Raw genomic sequence first — 23,432 nt, forward strand, 5'->3', positions numbered from 1 at the left:
GGGAAGCAGCCCTTATTTATGGCAAGGTCCTAAGAAAAGAAGTGAGCAAAACCAGATCAGAGCCCTGCTCTCATGGGGCTTCAGTGTCGTGGAAGACTGGAGTCTTCGTGGAGAAAGACTTTAATAATCACACAAATTAAAATTACTACTGTGGTAACAGCAATGAAGAGGCCATACACAGCACCAGGAAATCCTAAATGGGGACCGGATTTGGTCAGAGAGGTCAAGGGATATTTCCATGAGGAAGCAGTTCTTGAGCTGAGATTGGAATGACCTGGGTAAAGAGTACTGCCGGTGGGGGGAACAGCATGATCCTGGCTGGAACATGCGGTAGTTAGCATCCTCACATGACAACGTGTGGGGACCAGAGTTTAGGTCTCTGATTCGAGGAGAGTATTTAGTTTAAAAGGCAGTACATCGGAGGGGTAAAGCCTGCCAAGGTTTGAATCTCAACTCTTTACTTACTGTGCAAACTTCGGCAGGAGACCTTTACCTTGCTAAGTCTAATGTGCCTCCTCTGGAAATGGGGATGACAAATTAGAACACTGCTGTAATGATGACCATAATACTTATAAAAGTTGTATTTCTTATTGCAGAGGTTTTGACAGAAAGGAAAATATCTTCTCTGTATCACCATCCTTCAGCTGAAAGGAGGCATTCCATAATGATTTGCAGTTAATTGAATTTATATTTGTAATATCATGGAAAATTTTTTTTTGACCTCAGGGTTAAGGGTCAAACACCTACTATGTCTACTCTCTAACTAGGACGAGCTTAAGGAAGTCCTCAAACCCTGTTAGGTATTTTGACGGGCTCAAGGATTTCAGTGAGTAAGAAGGGAAGCATTAGCGGGAAGTACTGACTTGGGTTTTACAGGAGGCATTCCAGGAGAGTAGAGCCAGGTGGTCCAGTCAACTTGATTGAGAAGATCAACCTGTGAACACGAAGAACACCGAGGTTGCTACGGAATAACTTTCTCCAATGGGGGCGAAAAATAAATAGAAAAACAGACTTTTAGGTCCTCAAATCTGTAATTTTGTCTATACTGACATGTCAAGATAATTTCTAAGTCTCTTTCCTAAAATAAATTTATATTAACCAGCACTCTGTTAAATGAAGCAGGAAAATTAAATACATACAAAAAAATACATTTCTGAAACCTACTATTGCAGATCTCTCTGAAATAGTCACATGTTGTTGAGATCGCATTTTACATAGGAAAAAGTACCATGAAAGGTTGAGTCTTAAATTCTAAACCAATACTACTATTAAGGAATTCAAATCAGCCTAACAAATAGCCATTAAATACAGGTATATTGGGCATAAAAAATAAGAAAGCTTTTAAAAAGCCAACCTTATCTTTAAAGTGGGAATACAGGAAATCCTTCCAGTCATCAGTGGTTATGCTCTTGTAGGAAAACTTCTCAACATAAGCCTTTAGGAATCCTAGGAAAACCTCTAATAGTAAAAGAAAAAAAAAACTGATTAATGGAAAGGTAACTACTTAATATTTTTTTTGGTGCATGGTATGGTATTCTTGACCATGGAGAACAGAGAACTTTCAGAGAACAGGGAAACCAATAAGGGCTTTAGTGGTGAAAGAATGTTCAAATCAGAGGAGGTAGGACTTAAGCTGGGCCTTGAAGCATATATGTAATTTGGTGGAAGGGAGAAGAGAAATCCTAATTACAAGTAAGAGGACAACGCAATGAAGAAACAGAGAAGGAATCCACAACACAAATTCTAAAAGCAATTGCCTTAGTGTAACCAAGAGGAGGAGAACAAGATGGGACAGTCAGAATGTGTGCAGGTGAGGGAGGGCCTTCAAAGTCCACAGACAAAGGAGAACATCCAACACCTATCAGAAGGGGAAGGCTGCATATGTTCAGCCCATCTATATCATGGACAACTCTGCTGGCATTAAAGAGCATAAGGTAGATTTGTATGTTCTGACGTGGAAGGATGTCTGTGGAACATTGCTGAATTTAAAAAAAACAAAGGTAGAACAAATTTTATATATGTAAAAATGATCCATTTTCTTTTCTTTTTTTAAGACTTTACTTATTTGAGAGAGAGAGAGAGCGAGCATGAGCAGGGGAGAGGGAGAAGCAGGCTCCCTACCTAGCAGGGAGCCCAATGCGGGACTCAATCCCAGGACCCTGGGATCATGACCTGAGCTGAAGGCAGACGCTTAACCAACTGAGCCACCCAGGTGCCCCAATGATCTATTTTCTGTAATTAAAATATATTTGTCTGTTTGTTCACTTATACTTAGAAAAAGATCTGGAACCATGCACACCAAACTGCTAACAGTGGTTACCTGGGGAATGGAAAGGGGCTGAAGGACTCTCACTTGTTACTCTTAGAAACTTCTGTACTACAGAATTTTTTTTCATTGAGTACATACTATTTTCCTAATTTTTAAAATACTGATGAGTTTTTTTTAAAGTTATGGAACACGATTTTGAATTCAGCATATTCAAGGTTTGAAGTAGAGAGGTCACGTTAGAAGATGATACAGATTTTCTTCAGCAGCTACACACAGAATGAACCGGAAGAATAAAATGGAGCAAAAACAACAGTTAAAAATGCTTCCTTATTCTTCACATTGCCCTCAAAAAAAAAAAAAATCAGAAAATGCCAACTACTTGCCTGGGCCCCCAAGAAGTTGTTCAAGGTAAAAGAGTAAAGCAAAGCCCTTCTCGTAGGGCACTGAAGAATATGCCACGTCGGGGTCCACATTCGTCAGATCGACCACAAGTTTGGTGTAAGGATGCGTATCTCCAAAAGTCTTTACCTGCAAGACACAAAATCAGATGAACGTTCAAATATGTTGGTTATTAGCATGCAAGCAAACTAATAAGGAAGTATTACTTCACTCAAAGGGATAACTTTAGGGGAATCTAGAACTTAAACTGAGAGACTAGAAATTGTAGGGTATGTTAGCACAAATTTCTGTAAGTCTGTTAATGGAATGGCTACTTGTGTCATGTTCCATGATATTTCCTGCTCAGCAGTAGGCTTTATTCTTATAAAAAAACTAGAAAAATGTTTCAATGCCTGGTCAGCAAATTCAGCCTTCAGGAGGGAGCACTGAAAAATTCAAACTAAGTAACTGACTATATTAATTGCAAAGACCCAATGAGGTCCTACTGATCATGAACGTGACATTACACAGGCTAATCGCTGTATCAATAAAGTATTATACCAGGGCCCCTGGGTGGCTCAGTGGATTAAGTGTCTAATTCTTTTGCTTCGGCTCAACTCATGATCTCAGGGTCCTCGATTCGAGCCCCACGTCGGGCTCTGTGCCCAGCGCAGAGTCTGCTCAGGGTTTCTCTCTCTCCCTCTGCCCCTCCCCTCCGCCGCCCCACACACTCTCTCTCTCAGATAAATAAAGCTTTAAAAAAAAAAATGGAATATTATACCAGTATCTGCTTGATTTTCCACACCTGTAAGTATGGCTTTCTTGTTGCTACTTAGGAAAGCTAGTTTACAAACTAAACTTTCGAATGCCTATTCAACTTTGGAGAAATGCTTTTCAAAGCATGACTCACTTACCGAATTCTGTAGTTCTCCCCATCCTCCCAGTGCGTGAAAATGTCTGAACTTTTCACCAAACAGTCGTCCACAAATGTGGCGTTCCAAGTACACAGTATGTCCTTCGTTTAACCTGAAGAAAGGTTTTTTGTAAATAAAAAACAGTGCACAGCTGCAAGGAACAAGCAATTTAATCAAGATATTTTCTTTTTGGCTTTAGTAAAGAATTGTAGAGCATGGACACTATAGTCTAAGCAGATTGCCTATTTGGCTACTCTGCATTCCATTCAGAACAATGGGAAGCACAGCCCAGCAGATGGCAGCGGGGAAAATCCAGCCATGGTTCTCATTTTACGTGCCCGTGTATTAAAATGTGACCCTACCAGGAACTAAGTAACAAGCACGAGCCGAATGCCCCTACTCTACCTGACAGTGTGACAAGTGTTGTGGAATTTTTTTTTTAAACTGTCTACCAAAGAGATGATGACAAAGAAAAACAAGATACTGCCACAAAACAATTTAGAGTGGCGGGAGGCAGGGAAAGAAATTAATAAGAAGAACCAATAAAGAAACATTAATAATAAAAAAATCTTACCAAAAGTGGTCCCAAGTTTTGTTGGTCACTAGATTTCCTGTCCAACTATGAGATATTTCATGTGCAATAACCTAAAGTGGAAATGATGTGTAGTAAATAGTGGAAGGGATTAGTGGTAGAATTGATCGCCTTACTCTAAAATAACTCTGTAAGTAAGCATTCTAGTTCTTTCAGTTCCACATTGTTCAATTTTTTTTTTAACATCAGCTGAGATATTCAGGGAGTTAGCTGAGCAAACAAATCATCATTTAGCCAAAGACAAAAGTATGGTTTAAAAAATTAGAAACAAAAAATTATTTAGAAAATATTAAATGGACACAACTTTCCATTAAAATATATTTCATAAACATCTCAAGAGATCAGATCATAAAATGTTATGAAATCTATTAAATCTAACTGTTAATATAACAACCCCTAAGTTATCTTTTATAAGTGTATCTTCAACATAACAATACAATGGATATTTAAAAAATCAGCTGACTTAATAGTTCTTTTGAGGGTAAGACCACAATAACAAATTTTAACTTACATTGGAGAGTGACTTGTCTCCTGCCTAAAAAAGATGAAAATTACCTTAGTATTCAAATTACAGACTATATTTAAAAGACTGCCTACATCAGGACGTATTCCAGCATTAATAGTACGCTGTATTTCTACTGTCGCACTCAAAGGGGTTCAAAAGCAGAGTATGTATTGAGAAAATAAAACAAAAAAAGGCAGGACTAAAAAAATAGCATGATTCTTTCTCTCCCTCATCTGGGAATTTTTCCATGACCAGGAAGGCCAGTATACCTATCTCCAACTTCCAGGAAACATTTCTCCTTCCACTTTTTTATATCTGTTCTTATTTCCCTTATGTACCTTATTCTCTCCTAATTACCCACAGCATATTTAAGAAAAGTCCGTAGTGATTTAAAGTAGCATACAAAGGCATATAAATTATAGTTATATACTGTAGGTCTAATCCTTCCCTATACATGCTAAAGTGAGTTTTTGTTTGTTTTGTTTGACCTGTCCCTACATGCCAAGTATAAATGGTCTAGTTTCTGTGTCTGCATACAGAATTCGTCCATATATTGCTATGACGCTGCCTCCCCTCCCCCAACGCCCCCACACACCTTGAATATAATAGTCTTGTCTCCCTAATGGCCAACTTATTTTCTTTTGAAAAAATGAGATGATGAAAATGACCGTAATAAGCAATAACATCAGGAGGAAGAGGTATATAAATAAGAGAAAATATTGTTTAAAACAAATAGATGATCAGGAGCCTAAGGCTCTTCACACCCAGCTGTGTGTGTGAGAACTCAGCTGTGCGTGCAGACATGCTCACACTTACCAGCAGAGTGGGGGTTACGAACGTGAGGCAAGGATTCTCCATGCCGCCGTAAGGGAAGGACGGTGGCAGGACTAATAGGTCATACTGCCCCCATACATACGGTCCTCCCAGATCTTCCGCAATTTTAAGCATAGATTCAGTCTGGAAAATGAGTGCATATATATTTACGTGTCTTAGTCATTACAATGATGAATTTCTTCAAAGTACCTGTTGCTTTCTACGAAGGTTATGAGTTAAGGATGCTCATTTTAAATTATATTGATGCAAAAATAGTAGCAACTGCAAATCCACACAGAATAAGAGATATTTGATTCTCTTACCATATCACTTAACACCATCGCATTTCATACTTAAAGTCTTAAATCTATTGTCTACCAGGATTATTAAAAAGGGCAACTATATGACCAACCTCAGAAAATTCGTAAGCAGACTTTTCCACCTGCTCTTTCTCAGACCAAACCAATGTTCTTGGGCCAATTTGCCTGCAAAATTAAAAGGCTTAATAAAAATGAAGTTCAAGACACATTACTTACTTGGTTCTAGGAAAGAGCTAAAGTACTATCTACACGTCCTGACAGTAGGAGTATGATTTACCATGTGCTTTTGGGGAGGACGGGAGGTTTAATGGCTTCTCTGAGATACAATCCTGTTGTATGCACACCAGTAAATAGGCAGCTCTATAAGGAGGCCCCGTCTGGGCCAAATGAAAACAGAGACATAAGGTGCCCCCAAAGATTAGCTTACTGGCTCTGGTAAGAACTTTGGGGATCTAGTTTCCTCTCACAATCTCACAACTATAGAAACCCAGTCATGGCTCAGTAAGAGGTTATTTGTTATGCACTTAAAGGTTGAACACTCATAGAAGAAGAAACAAATAGAAAAAGAAGGAAATCCTGTCACGTGCTAGAACATGGCTGAACCTTGAGCACATTATGCTGAGTAACCCAAGCCAGTTACAAAAGAACAAATACTCTCTGATTCCGCTTAGGAGGTCTCTAAAGTGTTCAAACTCAGAAACAGAGAGGAGAATGGTGGTTACCAGGGGCTGGGGGGAGGTGGAAATGGGAGTTGTTGTTTAAAGGGTACAGAGGTTCAGTTTTGCAAAATGGAACAGTTCTGAAAATCTGTTTCACAACAATGTGGATATACTGAACACTACTGACTACTGAGCTGTACCTGTAAAAATGGTTAAGATGGTAAATTTTGTGGGGTTTTTAGCCACAATTTTAAAAAAAGAAGAAACAAATAGAACTATGTATCACTTACACAGGACTAGAACACAAAAATATTTTTTTCATCTAAATTTCATCCTAAAAATTTTACGTGCACCAAACCCCAGACAAGAGTTCACCAGGGTGTCCTGCCCCAGAGAGAGCAGTTGCTTCTCAAACTTTAATGTGCATACAGATGATCTGGGGAGCTTGTTCATATGCAAATTTTGATTTAGTAGCTCTGGGACAGGGCCCAAGAATTTGCATTTCTAACCAACTCCCAGGTGATGCCAAAGCTATTGGTCTCTAGACCACACTGGGTAGCAATGGTAACCCGCATTAATCCAACAAATTTAATGAGAGCCACAAGTATGAGCTGCATATGTAATTTTAAATTGCCTAGTGGTCACAACTGAAAAAAGCAAAATGGAAGCAGATGAAATCAATTTTAACAATATAGTTTGTTTAACCCAATATATCCAAAGTAGTATCATTTCAAGATGTAATCAACATAAAAATTATTGATGAAATATTTGACGTTCTTTTTTTCATACTAGGTGTTTAGAAATCTAGTGTGTATTTCACACTCCTGGTACATCGAAGGCCCTGGGTGGTTAACGGCTGTTGCATCCCACCCAGCATGTCTTGGCCCCACGGGCTGCAAAGCCAGACAGCCTAGATCTGGGTCCTGGCCCTGACGCTTCCTAGCTGCATGACCCGGGGGCAGTTATTAATACTCACCGAGCATCAGTTTCTTTATTGGTAAGATGGGAAAAACAATCACATCTACTCCACAGAGTTGCGGGGGTTCCATGCCATAATGCACTGGGGTCGGCATACAATAAGCCCTTGTAATGGTCAGCGCTGTGACAGTTACTAGAATTACCATTTAGTGAGTGTTTCCTGTAGGCCAGGAGCTTTACCTATATTGGGTCGGTTAATCCTCACAAAAATCCTTTGAAGTACATACTGTTCTTTCTAGTCTTTAGGTGAAGAAAAGGAAACTCAAGAGGTGAGCTGCCCAAGAATGTGGATAGTAACTGCTTGGAGCTGGACCTGGAATCTGAGTTTACCTGACTGCTCGATCTTGTCCACATTTCTGGCAATTTAAAGAATGTGACGACTACAGATATTCTTAATTTTCAGCTGTTTAGAAATAAGACTTAATTGGGCACCTGGGTGGCTCAGTTGGTTGAGCGACTGCCTTCGGCTCAGGTCATGATCCTGGAGTCCCGGGATCGAGTCCCGCATTGGGCTCCCTGCTCCGCAGGCAGTCTGCTTCTCCCTCTGACCCTCCCCCCTCTCATGTGCTCTCTCTCTCTCTCTCACTCTCTCAAATAAATGAAGAAATAAAATCTTTAAAAAAAAAAAAGAAATAAGACTTAATAAAAAATTAAGAAGGGCACCCTAGCTATTAGTAAAATTTCAATAAAATCTTTTATTTCTGTAATATTTATAGGTGTCCAAGTGCTTTAACATATTTTACCTCACTTGTTCAACTAGGGAAAAGGGAGATATTACAATTTCAAGGATGAGGAAATGGAAGTTATGAGAAGTGACTAGTTCAAACTTATATTGGAATCCAGATCTCTAACTAAAGGCGAGAGTATGCTCATTCTGCAATACCTAGAAAATCTGAAGGGTGACTGGTAAAGACTTTTTCATTTAAAATTCATTGTTATTTACATTTTATAATTAGATTTGAATTTTTCCAGAGCTGTCAGTTTGGTATCTTGAGACGTGCACAAATGAGCTACTAGTTAATCTTGCCAGAGGTTCAAGATACTTGAAGTTTAATCTTTTTGTAAACCTCAAAATTTGTTCAAAAGCTCACCTGCTTTCTAAAGCTCCAACAACTAAAGCAATCAAGTAGCAGGGGATGGGCACCTAAAGGGGCAAAAAAAACAACAACACACACACATGCTCAAATTAGTACTTAGAAATGTTACAGAGTAAGATAATTCATATTTAAAAGTAAGTAAATTCCTTTTCAAATCTCACCGGTCTCATTTTTAGGGGGTCAAATAGTTCAAAATTGTGATGTAAAACATTTCAAAACATCTATTTCTCTTTTATTTTACTAGGAAAGACAGCGTCTGAAATGTGAAAGACATGACTGCACATAATATTACCGGGTCCATTTCAAGCATTTCTCAAAAATTAACCTGTAAGGAACTGTGCTTTTTTCTTAGGCTTTTCGGTTTTTTCCTTGACGTAAAACAATTTTTTACTTCCTTTTTTTAAAAACACTCCTGGTATATTTGAAAGACATATAAAATAATCCAGCAATAAGAAGATGCTGAAGGTTCGGGAGCTTGGAATCACAGATGCTGGGGTGGGAGCAAAATTGTCCACTGTGGTTCAATTACATGTTCTCTTTAGAAGGTCAATTAAAAAAAAAAAAAGCATGAATAAACACATTTAATTCATTAAAGGTCAAAGATACAAGTCAAATTACCAGCTACATAGGAATTTTAACCTTAAGGACTGTAACAGAGTTGGGTTTTTTTTGGGGGGGGTCTAATATAGCTCTTCCATTTGTAAACACTAAATAACCACAGGCCTGCACTGTGGTAGGAGGGTGGACAAAAGTGTAACTTAAAACAACAGAAAACCTGCTGCTAACTGAGATGAGGGAGAATGGGATCAGGCCACACTCCCTACTTTGCTTATCCAGCAACCCCTTTCTTTAGTCCAGCTCTGTAAATAGAGCCCAACATTTTACAAGCACAAAAGAAATGAAGAACACAAAAGACAGAAGCTGCTTTTGAAATTCTGAAATATTTCAAAAGCAATTTTACTCTCTGGATGGATAAAAGCTATTTACAGTTCACCAGCAATTAGAACAAAAAAGGAGGCCCTCAGATCTTACTTTTTGGCTGAATTTATACATTTTCCTGCTCGGGTCTTCTGGGTCAGGTGCTTCTCCATCACGAATGGCACTCATAAGTGCCACCAATTCTTTAGGAACAGATACCTAATCAAGAAGAGAAGTCATTTCCAGTTCTAAAGAAAAGAGTCTATGTATCTTAAACTGCATGTGTAATAGACAATGAGCCCAGTAAGTTTAGACATATCAGGTTTATAAATAAAATTAGCGATATATAAAACTGGCTTCTTTAAAAATGAATGTGAGGTATCTATCTATCCATTCATCCATCCATGTTAAGAGCATTTGGTAGAAACTAGATTAGAATTCCAGCTCTGCTACTTACTAACTGCATGGACTTGGGAAAATAATCTCCCTAAGCCTCAGTTTCCCCATCAAACAAGAGTAATTCCTCATAGGACTGCTGCAAAGAATAAGTAGGGAAGAAGAGCCCAGCAACCTTCCTGGCAGGGCTAGTCACCCCTGTCCTCCTCCACACCCTCAGAACAGATTCACAAGGTATACTCACTTTAGGACAGCGAATACAGTTTTGAACAGTTTTATATTTAAACCATACACTTGGAGTTACAAATCAAAGAGCTTTTTAAGGGTCATGATTGTGAGAAACTAAGAGTTATTGCCCAAAACTGTGAAATATTTTCTCTGGGAATTTGTATGGAAAAGATGCTGATGGGGCAAACCTTATGGTCATTTAAAAAAGAATTTTTTTTTTTAAGATTTCATTTATTTATTTGAGAGAGAAAGCAAGAGAGAGAGAGAGAGAGCACAGTGGAAGGAATGGCAGAGGGAGAGGGAGAAGCAGGCTCCCCGCTGAGCAGGGAGCCCCCTTATGGTCACTTGAATGTGCACCCAAGCTCCATGGTTCTGAGTTTTATTTCTAATGAATGCTAGAATCAAGGACTATCCCTTCAATATTAATGATCTAGCAAACATACATCCCGTGAAGTTCTAGATTTTCATATTCTTCTTGCCTGGCCCAGTATTTAAAGCTATTTCTGAGGCAGACACAGAATCAGAACCTCCAAAACCAGTGCTACAACAACCATAAATCTAGAGCTAAAAAGCACTCGGGAAATAATTTAGTTCTGCTTCTTCCCTTTATTTAGGTGGCGATGTGTTATACAGATGAGACAACTCAGGGTTTTGAGGTCATAAGACTTGCCCCAGGTCATGCAGTTAGTAAGGGGTAGAGAAGAGTCCCAAACCTGGGATTCTTCGTCTCCAAGTATATGGTTTTCCACAGCACTATACATACTAGGTGTGGTTCAGTTGTGGGATGATCTCAGAATCAAGAAGCCCCCATAAAGACAGGTTAGTCCTCAATTCTATTTGCTTGGTCTGAGTAGGGCTGGCCTGGGACCTAGTATGTACATATATAGGTACGTATGTCTTTAGTATTACTTAGTTAGTACTTATTTATTATTATAGTCCTTTTCGTAAAAGGATTAGCAGTACCTACAACAGGAATCAGGTGGACATGTAGTCAGATAAGTCTGTAATCTATGCCTGTTAGGGGACCTAGATAGATAGAGGTTCACGTGGCTATAGAGGGCATTTCTAGAACCTTTAATGCTGCAAATGGTAATTTTTTAAAGTTAAAAGATGTTTTCCCCAAATTCTTGTTTTGAGGTCCGCTATTCTGAATTCCTTTTAAAATCAGAATAGTACCCATTTCCTTTTATTATGCTTATGTTCAAAACTGCCTTTAAAAGAGAGATGCACTGCCATGGGATCCAGCTGCGCATTGGGCTCCCTGCTCGGCGGGGAGCCTGCTTCTCCCTCTCCCTCTGCCTGTCGTTCCCCCTGCTTGTGCTCTCTGTCAAAAGAATAAATAAAATCTTAAATAATAAATAAATAAATTAAATAAATAAATAAATAAATAAAAGAGAGATGCAGGGGCGCCTGGCTGGCTCAATCGCTGGAGCATGTGACTCTTGATCTCAGGGCTGTAAGTTCAAGCCCCACGTTGGGTGTAGAGATTACTTAAAAATAAAATTTTTAGAAAAGAGACGCAAAATGAGGTCCACATCTTCTTTGTTACATATTTCATATAAAAGTTAATTAAGTAAAATATTACTAACTATAAAAATCCAGTTATTAACTCTGCTTATCATTTATACCACATTTACTTAAATGAGTCATTTAATTCAGTTAATAATTTGTGATACTTACCTCTGCACTGTAGGTTAATTTCACAGAAGGAGTGTCCTGGCAAGGAAGAATTGCTCTGCAGTGGATGGCCTGGGAGGGGGGGAGGGAAAAAGAAAAAGCTATTCCCCTTTCTTATAAATCAAGTCATTAAGAAATTATTAAAATTGCAGCACTGCCCTTTGACACGTTCTTTTTAAAAATACGTCTCCCATTTTTTTCAGATCGCGGATAGAAAAGTCTGATTTCCCATTTTAATGTATGGTCAATCCTCACGTTTCAGTTGAAGCATGAAGCAATGTTAAGCATCGTCTCCTACTCTCTGCTCAGAGTAACAGCAGTACTCAGTGATGCTGGTAGGGATCCTGAGCAAAAAGGCTCTTTAGTGAAATGAAATTGAGAACCATGCTTACTACATCCCTGTCTTAAAGAGTCATTTGGAACATTAGCCTCCTGGAGACTCTGAAAAGGCCTACAATAAAGAAACCTGTTTGAATTCTTACACTTGTTTTAACAGGAAACTATCTTGCTCTGGTTAATTATTAACATCTAATGGGAAGCCCATTAGATGTTCTGAGGAAAACAGTTTGGGGAGTGTTGCTAGACGCTTGACATTCCAATCTTGCAGCAAACTTTCAAAGTAAAAAGTAAGAAGAAAAGGAAGGAGAAAGAACGGTCTTTCTCAATACCATCTAGACTTGTATTTAAATTTGAGTCTAAGGTAGTACCTATTACTTAGGAATATTGAGAGGATTAAACGTGCAAAGTATCTAATATAATGTTGGAAAATACAGTTAGTGTTTAATGAAATGAGTTCCTTTAGTTGTAAATTATTTAATTACTAACGGAATTAGTTTTTTTCCCTTTCAGAAGATAGTTTGATATGTATTACCCTTGTGACAGATTGTCTCTACTGATAGGATTCTTTATTCTTAGTTTTTAAACAGAAAACAGAAATAGTTTAAATTGTATCATTTTAAAGGTCATTTAATATGTTTACATAACATATACATTTGTAAAAGTATAAGGAAAGTCTGGAATGGTTGCACACCTAACTCAGTGGTGGTTATTTCTGGGCAATGGTACCTGGAGAAGACTGAAAAATCTGATCTGTCACTTTCCACTTCTTTACTGTTTTTTTTTTTTTTTTTTTAAGATTTTGCTTATTTATTTGAGAGAGAGACAGTGGGGGGGGAGGGTCAGAGGGAGAAGCAGGAAGGCAGTCACTTAACCAACTGAGCCACCCAGGCACCCTCCACTTCTTTACTGTTAACATTTTTCATAACTAGTACCTATTACTTTTGTCTTATTAATTTGTCCTTTCTATTTCATAACCACTTCTTGAGTGTCCACTCAAGAATGCCAAGTTCTATGCTAGGTGCTAGGAATATAAATATAAATATGACCTAGACAGTCCACTTTAAGTGGACATGATTTCAAACTGAAGGGAGTTTCTTTTTAAAAGTGATATATGAATATGTTAATAATGAGATAGCAATGAAAATATATATCATTTTTATAACATAAATTAAAATACTATCTTAGGTAAGACCTGAGTATCCATAAGACCACTGTCCACTTTGCTTCAGTAAACTGAATGTGCTGGGAATTTTTTGTATAATAAATCATTCCAGAACTTTTTTTACCTGGCACTGACTAAAGAGATACGGGTGTTCCTTCCCAGAAGTTTGTTCAGGAGTGAGCCACTGAAGAGCCGAAGATTTTGGAGATGTCTCAAAAGAAATTTCTATAACGACTTCTTGATTTCTGTATGCAACAAACAAATATATTAGTAGAGTATAATTTAATCTAACTAAAGTTTGAATTCATAATGCACAGACTAAATAATACAAATGATATTTTATAAGGTCTTGTTACTGATGGAGAGTAAGCTCTAGGAATGCTGCGTCCCCAGTTCTTACCTGAATGCCTGCCTCTGGATCCCTTCCACTCTACCATGCCAAGTGCTTAGGAAGACATAACAGGGACTAATATTCATTGAATACACCACCGTGTGTCACGCACTTTGCACCTGTGGTATCATGCAATCTTTCATGACAGTGGGAAAGCGGAAGAAATGATTTTGGAAGTTTGACTACCACACAGCGGTGGGAGCCAGAGGATGACACTGAGCAGTGCTGGTCTGCAAACGGTTACTGGACAAGTCAAGAAATGGAGTAAGCCTTTAGAAACTTGTAGAGTCACTTTTACGTCCGTTGAATCTAGGGATCAAAAACGTGTGCTTGCTTTTAATCTCTTCTTCCTAGTAATTCATTTTTATTGCATTTTATAAAAGAATCAGTCTGTGACAGACTGGAAATAACAAGAACTGGTCCTTTGCCCCAGATAGTTTGAGCAGTACTGATAATGAGGAAATAGCAAGAACTCTGGAGTCCTGCCTCTGCCACCTACTGGTGGTGCTGTGAACTGGGGCAGATTATTTGACCGCTCTGGGCCATTGTTCTTGATCTGTAGAATAGGGTCAATGATATCTACCTCACAAGTTACATGTGGGTGTTTCCCTTCTTTTTCTTTTTTTAAGATTTTATTTATTTTATTTGAGATAGAGAGAGAGCACGAGAGAGAGTGAGCATGAGCAGGGGTAAGGGCAGAGGGAGAGGGAAAAGCAGGCTCCCCACTGAGCAGGGAGCCCCACGTGGGGCTCAATCCCAGGACACTGGGATCATGATCTGAGCTGAAGGCAGTCGCCTAACAGACTGAGCCACCCAGGTGCCCTGCACTTCTCTTTCTTAAACAGCAAGAGAAGGCATGAAAACATTGGCCACTGAAAGGTGGGGTCAATCACCCTTGTTTTAGGCCAATGGTTTTCCACCCTTTTTCCCCTTCCCAATTTATCAAGGAGTGGGATATACTCCCAAGTCATCCTGAAATGCCTCCTTAAGATGGCATGCACCCATCATCACTCTAGACCACTCCCATGATCAGTAAAGAAGTAACAGTTATCAAAAGTTCTATTCTTGAGTATTTTATACAATGAATTTCTTTAGAGTCTTAAGAACATATAATTTTCACTATAAGCTTTAATCTGAACAGCAGACCAGTAAGAACACCAATTACTACATACACACAAACTAGAAATAGGAAAGGAAAATTGTCTAAATTAAAAACATTTTTCTCCATTATTTAGCTATATAAAAGATAAGGATAACATTCATACTTGCTCAGAGCAATAGGAAGAGAGATTTCCATTGGTGATCCTTTGTAACTTTGTTTTTCTCCAAGAGTATATTTGACTTCTTGGCCATTGATGACCACTTTTTCTATCGTGAGGTCCTTTGTATCCAAAGTCTAGAATTAAATTAGTATTTTTAAATGATAAAAAAATTGTTTAATATACACCAGAGAACATGAATATTAGATATAGGTTAACTATAATGATTACAGTATAGAACTAGATGCTCATAGAGAGTAAAATAGAGTGAAATTACAGGAATTAAAGGAGTCAAAAGTTAGTGTAGGTCCTGTCTCTTGGGACTCTAAGCTTCCTGAAAGATTTTTCATTCTAAAGTTTGCATATACATATTGTTAGGTAATTCTGGGATAGTCACACAAATTTACGGTTTTAAGTGTAAGTCAAATCTAAGTTAAAATGCCTTTGCCCCTGTCTCCTAAAACTTAACTTCTCTGCTACAAAAGAAAAAAAAAAATTCATCTATAGCTTAAGCTTCACCATGACTCCTTACCATATATTTCTTCCTGGAATTCATATAGTCCAGCTCCTATGTACTTTCATATATCCGGAATTTAAAACAAACCTTGGCACTTGTTAGGCAAATAAGCGGGCTGTACATTGCCGTTATGTATATCGAAAGAGCCCAACCTGGTGTGGCAAGTCCGACCGAATGATCTACACAGGACCGAGAGAGTGTATCTACTTGCCGTGGCCCATTTTGGACAACTGCTTTGGCAGGAAAGGAGAGGCAACAAGCCTCTGAGTGTTCTCCATCCCCCTAATCCTCTGGGCCCTAGAGGCCATACCTTTCACTATCTCTCAGCTAATCTCTTGTTCTAGAATCGTCCACCTTCCTATGCCACAAGACTGTTTCTGAACAACCTAAACAAGTCTCCCATGTTATGTTTAAAACCTCTCCTGATCCTTCTGCCCTGATAACTATTCGTCTCCTCCCTTTCTTAGACTCCATGGGCAACCTGTGGCTGCTATTTCTACTTCTTCATCAATCTCTCCTCCTTCCCTCTCTTCAGTCTGGCTTGCAACTCCTCTGCTACTGAAAGGGGATGCCTCCTGATCAAGAGGTCTTTCTGCTCAGTAATCTGGACCTCTGTCCGCTCATAACCCTTATGGGCCACATCATCTGTTTGAAGTCCTTTCCTTGGCTTCTTTGACTTCACACATAAATGGTTTTCTTACTCGTCTAATGCTGTTTCTTCCCCTCCTTTCTAGCTCCAAAAATGGATTTGTCCCAATGTTCTAGCCTCGATCCCTTGATTTTTTTGAAAAAGATTTTATTTATTTATTTGAGAGATAGCATGAGCAGTGGGAGGGGCAGGGAGAAGCAGGCTCCCTGCTGGGCAGGGAGTGCCCTACGTGGGGCTGGATCCCAGGACCCTGGGATCTTGGCTTGAGCTAAAGGCAGCTGTTTAACCAACTGAGCCATCCAAGCATCCCTGGATCCCTTGATTTTCTTGCCATATTGGACACACTCCCTAGTTCTCGCTCATCCCACATCACCAACCAATTCCTTTGTGCTGATGACTATTTCTACAGTCGGTCGGTATCCCTTCCCCCAGGACTGCCGCTGGATCTCTTAGTTGCCTGCTTGACATTTCCAAGGGAAATATGGCCTCATATTCAATGGGCTTCTAAAAATTCTAAAAATGAAGCCACCCTTATGTCCCCTAATCCATTCTCTCCCTTGATTTCTCTCTTCCGTTAACAGAATCCACAACGTACCTAAGGTTTGGGACATTCAAATAATCCACAATTGATCCCACTGCCCAAGCCCCCATAGCCAATTAACACGTTTTTCTTTCACACTGTCCTCATACTTTTTTCTTTTTCCTTCTACCACCACTCTGGGTCAGACCCTGCCTTAGAACTGCCTGCGATCTGATCTCCCTACCTCTGGCATCTTTCTACTGAAATCTGGCTGGCAATAGCATGTGGAGTTAGAAGGCCAGTTACCTCTCTTTCAGGCTAGTTCATTGCATGATAAGCTCAGGAAAAGTCACAAGGGCAATCATTAATTTGATTTCTACCTCTCTAGAGTCAACAATAGTTAGGTGGAAAGAAATCTCCATTCTGGTTTGGCTTTTTTTTTTTTTTTTTAAAGCGGCTGAATTTGTTGGGGTGTCATCTGTTTTCCTCCAAATAGGTAATTATTCCTTTTGGGTTACTTTCTTTCAGGGGTACCTCAACAATTGCTACTCTGTATTAGTAGAACTGACTTATCTTCTTGCACTTGCATGTTCAGAATATTTGGTTTTATTAGGTTTATATCTTACTAAGAATAGGGTTACTCCTTTGTCCCTTCATATTCCAGTATCTATTTCTGGCTATCTGACTTATTTTAAAAACTTGATTAGAATATCTATGTCTATAACTACTCGTGTTTATACTGCTTTTACAACCATAAGGATGAATCAACTGGCTCATTTCCCAGAGGGACATATTTGATTATCTCTATTGCCTAAACTTCTCAAATCTAATCAGAATCAGAAGAGCCAGATTATTGTCATGACTATTTTTTGAAATCTTGTTCATATCCTCTGTACTTATTATAGCAGTCAGTCCACATCTCTCCTATAGCATTTACTGTACCACATTAGAATGGTATGTTTTCTACTAGATTGAGGGTTCCTAAGAAGACACAGAATGTTACTTAGGCTTGCATTCCCAGAGTTTAGCACAGTGCCTGAAAAAATCGTAGGTATCAATTAATGCATGAAGCAAGTCCTGAGCCAAGAGAAAAGAGAAAATGCAGTGTTTAAGCCATATATTGCCAAGTCTTAACCTCAAATATCATTCTCAAATTACTTAAGAAATTCCCCTTCAAATTTCACTAATAAATGTTGTTAAACAATTGATCAAAAAGAGTAATAGAAAAAAAAAAAGGAAACTGGGTGGTTGAAAGTTGGAACTAGTACTTTTCAACAAAGTTTTACTGAACACCCACTATATATATAAGGCTGAGATACCATATGTAGTTATAAGAAACAGACCTACCAACAGTAGGAAGTTACTAGGGATATAATTTACTATATCTCACAGTATCCTCATTGAATAACGCCCCAAAAAACAGTTCTACTTCTAAGCAGCTGGCTAATTGCCATGTTATAACTAATTCCCTTTTTGCACAGGCTGCTGGGAAGCTCCCCGTAAACCTCACAACTCACTTCTTTTTTCCTAGGGCCTTACGCCATGTGTTTGATTTTCTCTATCCTTATTCTCTCTTCCTCCAAATTCTTAAATTGTTTTTAATTTTATTATACTGTATATGTTGTTTTAAGTGGACTCAAATTCTTTCTGTGACAACGCATCGCTTAAATTAAAAAGCTTTAGGCCTCAGTATTATGTCTCAATCTACATTTTCTACTTGTTATTTGCAGGGTGCCATAATGAAAAAAAAAAATAGGGTTATTGTTAAAACCCAAACCAAAACAACACCTTGATTTGGTTCCCAGCTCAGCCATTTACTTAGTGAAGACCCGAGGGTTTGCAGTCAGAAAGATCTGTGTTCACTTCCTGGCTTCTGCCACTTACTAGTATATGATCTTGGCCAAGACATTAAAACCTCTTTGAGTCACCAGCTGACAGAACACCTAAAAAAGGTGAAGATTTCAATAAAAGAAACAAATGCTTGGAAGTTATCACAAATGAACACTGAACTTGAGCACAAATAACCCAGAACTTCAAAAGGATTTTTAGAAAAGCTGGGATTTAGTCCTAGTAGAGCTCCTTCAACATTCCCCAGCATCAAGGACTCCAAGAATGGAGAGAGCAAGGACACTTGATGTCCTCAGCAAGCACTGCCACTGGGTCCCCTCACCTCCAAGATACAGTTACCACTATGACTAGTGCAGCCCATATAAGGCTTAGGCACTGCACTCAAACTGAATTCACCCATCAGTTCATCAAACTTTTGAGTGTCTACATGGCAGGTGCTATACTAAGAACATGATACAAAGAGCCATGAAACATAGCCCTACCTTCAAGAGACTGTAATCTAGTGGAGGAAAGAAGCTGAGTTTGAAGAAGTAAAACCGAACTCTTGGCCTCAAGTTGCCACTATAAATAAGCAAACAATTATAAACAGATGTCACCACAAGTAGCCTTCCTTGTATAAAATCTTAACATTATTATCATGCTAGTCTCCAATTTACTAAACAGACATGCCAACCAGACATCATGATTTAAAAGTCTCCTCTCAGATTTGGGGAGTGCAAAAACAACGGGCAGCTTTGAGGTTGGAACATTGAAGGTACATTCTTTTCAAAATTTAGGCATTCTGTCTCTTGCTTCCTCAAGGATCAGAGGTCAACCTTTATTTGTACAAAACAGGTGAGAGTGCAAGGTCACAGTAAGTAGTGATAAACTATCAAAATCTACTTTCTTTGAATAAAAAGGGAAATCTCATTGAGACGGGATTTCAGCCAATCCTGCCAGAGCTAAGCTGCCTGCAATAAAAGATAGCATGGTACTTCAAGCAGACCAAAGTACAACCTACAGGGAAGTAGTTACCTTCTTGCTTGTAATACCTTATTTTCTTCCTTGTAGTACTTTTGGTGACTAAATATCAATACATAGGGGAGTCGACCTACTTTTCAAATCAGAATTAGTCTAGCAAGATGTTAAAGGACAAAGAGTAGGTTACCTGCTCTATTAGTTCACATTAATGAACTCAAAATATACTCCTATGACACAAACAGGAGTCATGAGAACCACCAATTCTTATCTAAATTTATTATTATGCCCAATTAATTGACCCCACTGATTTCCCACCATCAAGCCTACAACATTCAGTGATCAGGTTGCTTAATGTCGTTCTTAAGTAGATATCACAATACTCTATGCACAATACACTGTCGCTGGTCTTTTCTTGTCCCTCTTATTTCCAAAATGCTCACCTATGAAATTCTTCAGGTGAGAGGTACAATCCAAATACTATCACTTTGAGTAAGAACACTGAAAACAGGTTATGTTGTACAGATAAAATAATTTAATAACATTCCATAAATCTAAACAAGTTTTTCATTACTGAAGTGGCTTAGCGATGTTGTAGAAGTATATTACTTTCTAAGAAGCGCAATTAATTCCTCGCTCCTTGGAACCAACTATATAATACATTGTATTGAGATATGCTTAGAAAGCCTGAATGATCCACCCGTCATTACATTATTTGAAGGGAAGGGTGGTAAGAATCATGACCCTGGAGAAAAAGAGCTGTATCTAGAGTTAGCTGAGACTGGAAGTATCCAAGCAGGGGGTAGGGAGGGGTCTCAAACCTACGGGGTTTGAGAATGACTGGTAGAGGGACTGAGGGAAGACTCCCATGGGTCGATGGGTCCTATCCTGCAGAAGTGCGGGCTGAAATAAGGTGCCTGGGAGGAAAGGGTCGGATCAACATCGGCAGGGCAGAGGGTCTGAGACTTAGATGAGACTATGGCCTGAGGAAGGTGCGCTGGGGACTGGAAGAAATTTGGGGCCTGAGGAGGGAGTTCTGGGCTGCAGGCCCAGGAAATGGGGAGGCCACAGGGGGCTTAGCGCTGGGAACTAGGATAGCGGGGGAGGGAGGATTCGGGCTAAAATGAAGCCTGAACGCAGGATGAGAGCAGGACGTGGATGCGGTGCTAGGATGTGCTAGGGACTGGGGAGGGCGTCTGGGGAGTGGGGTGCAGGAGGAGACACTGAGGTATATGTAGCGGGTGACGGAGGGATGCAGAGACAGAAGTGGGATTGGGAGGAGGTGATACAGGGTGAGTGGGGGGCGAGGAACGGAAGGCTGAGAAATGAGTGAGGGCTGAAAGGGAGGTGAGGAATAATGAGTTGCGGGCTGTGGAGGGGCACCGAGGGATGCGCGGGGCAGACCCGAACGTGGGGCTGGGAAGGGGCAGCAGCGGGGTGAGGGACGAGAAGCGGGCGGCCGGGGAGAGGCGGGCACTGGGCGCGCGTCCCACCGTACCAGGCTTCGCAGATTGTCCTCCTGAGACTGCACCGTGAGCGCGGCGGTGCCGGTCAGCACCCGGCGGGTAAAGTCGACGCTGCATCGCAGGTGCAGGTGCTTGGTTCGGCAGATCGAAGCCGGAGAGGCCAAGGAGCACGTATCCACTACCTCGGGCATGGCTCTGGGGAGTCTCTCCGCACGACGATCCGCACGCGAAAACCCAACAGCCAGACTACTCGACTGAGAGGTAGAGGAGAGAGAGAGGGAGGTAAAGAAGAGCAAGAGGGGCTCGTGGCGCCCGCCGGGAAGGGAAGTTTCTTAAAGTGAGAGAAGAGTGAGGTGTAGCGTGGATGGAACTACAAGTCCCGTGGTGCAGCGCGACAAGGCGTGCGCTTTGCTCCCTGGGAGTGTGTGTGTGGAGAGGTTCTGAGAGGACCGGGAGCATTCCTGAAAGGGGAGGAGGAGGAAGAGGAGAGTGGGGGCAGCTGGAGGACCGCGGAAATGATCAGAAGTGCAACGGGGAGAACAATCGAATGCTTCCATTTTAGTTTCGTTCAACTTCGGTGGAAGTTGCAATGGCAATGGCAGAATGTCAGACCTATTGGCAGTAGCCAATAACAAGGACGGAGCAGGGTGATAAGCAATAAGAGTCTTGTCGAAAGAACCGCTTGCGTGCGATTCCTCGTTAGTATAGTGGTGAGTATCCCCGCCTGTCACGCGGGAGACCGGGGTTCGATTCCCCGACGGGGAGGCACCAGAAAAGTCTGCTTTTTGGTTTTCTTTTCTTTTTTTTTAATCGGAATACAACAACCACGATGAAAATACTTCTCCAAACATTTTAAAAGTTAATACGAAAGAAATGTCAAATTAGCTGTAGCTTTACATTTTAAGAGTTGTTTCGTTTCTGGCTTGCCATGTTGGCAACCCAACACACGCTAAATTGTTGTCAGTTCAACAAACTTTTCTTTAGTGCTTATTATGTACATTTCCAGGCCCTGAAGAGCAAAAACTGAATAAGCCAATATTCCCGTTTCAGAAACTTAGGAAGGTCATTTCAATATACTGTAATGAGAGAATTCTGTGATAGGAGTATGTGTGGGCAGCAAGATTGGAATGCAGAGCTGGGACATCTAGCTCAGCTCTGGGGCCCTTTCAGAAGGTGAGGAAGGGTTGAAGGATGATTTCTTTTGGGATGGGACCTCAGAGTTGAAACTGGAGAAACTGGAAGGGGACAGGTCTCAGAGGACTTTAAACAGCTGCATCTTTAATCCTGAATTCGTGAATGGGGGGGCCCATTGAAGAATTGTAAACACGTGAGGGACATGGTCAGATTCATGTCATCCAGAGAACACTGGTAGTTATTCAGAGAATGGATAGGAGTTATCAAAACCAGAGGCAGGTGAGTTAGGAAACTATTCAAATAGTCCAGGAAGAAGATGTGGGGTCCTCACATAAGGAATAAGTAAAGATAGAGAGAAAGGGGGAAATGGAAGGAATACTTAAGAGACAAGTGGATTCACAGATTAAGAAGAAGCCTAAGATGATCCTCAGATTTTTGGCTTCTGCGTGTGAGCAATCATTAACCAGAGATAGAGACCATATGAAGAGGACAGATTTACGTGGGGATGATATAAGTTTAATTTTGGACCTAGGAGTTTGAGAGCATATGGGACTCTAGTGGAGATGTCTGTGAATCACTTGATGTTTAAGTCCATAGCTCTGGGGAAGTTTATGGTAGATATGAGAAGGTCAAGTAATGTGGTATATAAAGTTATGACAGTGGATAAGCTCAGCCCAAGTCGCACGTGTAAAGAGAAGAGCAGTGAAAACAGGTTGAAAGCTGGGAGAACACGAGGTTTTAACAAAAAAAAGGTTAAAGAATGAAGGCAGTCCTTTCACAACGTAGGCATATATCAAATCACCACAATGTACACTTTAAAGATCTTACAGTTTTGTTGATTATACCTCAATAAAGCTGAAATTTTTGAAAAGGGGGGAGTAGAGTAAGAAGAACTCATGAAATAAATTAGGAAGAGCCAACCAGCAATGTTAAATGCAGGGAGGACCGTTAAAATAAGGAGCCTCCTTTGGATTTAGCAATGGGTGGATGTAGGGAGGATTGTGGTTTTGTTGAGTTTTGCAGTTTAGTGGAAGGCGGATGCCTTCCAGTAGGCAGTAGCTTGAGCAATGAAAGAGAAGAGGGAAATAGAACATAGGCTGCTCTGTCAAGAGCCAGTTTGAGAAAGGAAGACAAAAGAGGAATAGAGAGGCATATGGCATTGAGAAAGGGTTCTTTCTTTTTTTTTAGGGAAAGGGAACCTTTAGCATGTTTAGATATAGAGGTGAAAGGATTTCTAGAGAAGAGAAAAATAAAGATTTAAGAAGTGTGGGAGATAGTTGATGACTTGAGCATTGGCCAGAGCTGCATAGCTCCATTCTGTATCAAAATGATCTAACAATTAAATTTGGCTCCGGTAACAGAAAAAGATGCTATGTATGGGGGTGTCCTGGTGTTGGCCCCAGCAAGGCAAAGGAAAACAAAATAAAATAAAAACATGCCAAACCA

At 40.0% G+C, this 23,432-nt stretch overlaps 1 protein-coding gene and 1 non-coding gene across 3 annotated transcripts in view; one reads left to right on the plus strand and one right to left on the minus strand.

Annotated features, from left to right (window-relative positions):
* Positions 1–21,146, minus strand: part of LTA4H (leukotriene A4 hydrolase) — a 32,704-nt gene extending 11,558 nt beyond the window's left edge. The window contains exons 1-14 of one of the 2 annotated variants that reach the window (XM_036085847.2): positions 20,885–21,146; positions 14,902–15,032; positions 13,370–13,490; positions 11,748–11,816; positions 9,558–9,662; positions 8,520–8,572; positions 5,884–5,956; positions 5,475–5,615; positions 4,665–4,688; positions 4,136–4,206; positions 3,562–3,673; positions 2,653–2,797; positions 1,355–1,458; positions 864–934 (exon numbers count right to left, since the gene is read on the minus strand). In XM_036085847.2, the coding sequence (XP_035941740.1) occupies positions 864–934; positions 1,355–1,458; positions 2,653–2,797; positions 3,562–3,673; positions 4,136–4,206; positions 4,665–4,688; positions 5,475–5,615; positions 5,884–5,956; positions 8,520–8,572; positions 9,558–9,662; positions 11,748–11,816; positions 13,370–13,490; positions 14,902–15,032; positions 20,885–21,043 (1,379 nt within the window). In that variant the 5' untranslated portion in view covers positions 21,044–21,146. The remainder of the gene's footprint in view (positions 1–863; positions 935–1,354; positions 1,459–2,652; positions 2,798–3,561; positions 3,674–4,135; positions 4,207–4,664; positions 4,689–5,474; positions 5,616–5,883; positions 5,957–8,519; positions 8,573–9,557; positions 9,663–11,747; positions 11,817–13,369; positions 13,491–14,901; positions 15,033–20,884) is intronic. The other variant, XM_036085846.2, reaches the window with a different exon arrangement.
* A 399-nt stretch (positions 21,147–21,545) lies between these two features.
* TRNAD-GUC (transfer RNA aspartic acid (anticodon GUC)) lies at positions 21,546–21,617 on the plus strand. The gene has a single exon. It is a non-coding gene; the product is annotated as a tRNA-Asp (tRNA).
* The last annotated feature ends 1,815 nt before the right edge of the window (positions 21,618–23,432 follow it).

The sequence above is a fragment of the Halichoerus grypus genome, chromosome 6 (assembly GCF_964656455.1).
Source record: "Halichoerus grypus chromosome 6, mHalGry1.hap1.1, whole genome shotgun sequence".
NCBI classification, from domain to species: domain Eukaryota; kingdom Metazoa; phylum Chordata; class Mammalia; order Carnivora; family Phocidae; genus Halichoerus; species Halichoerus grypus.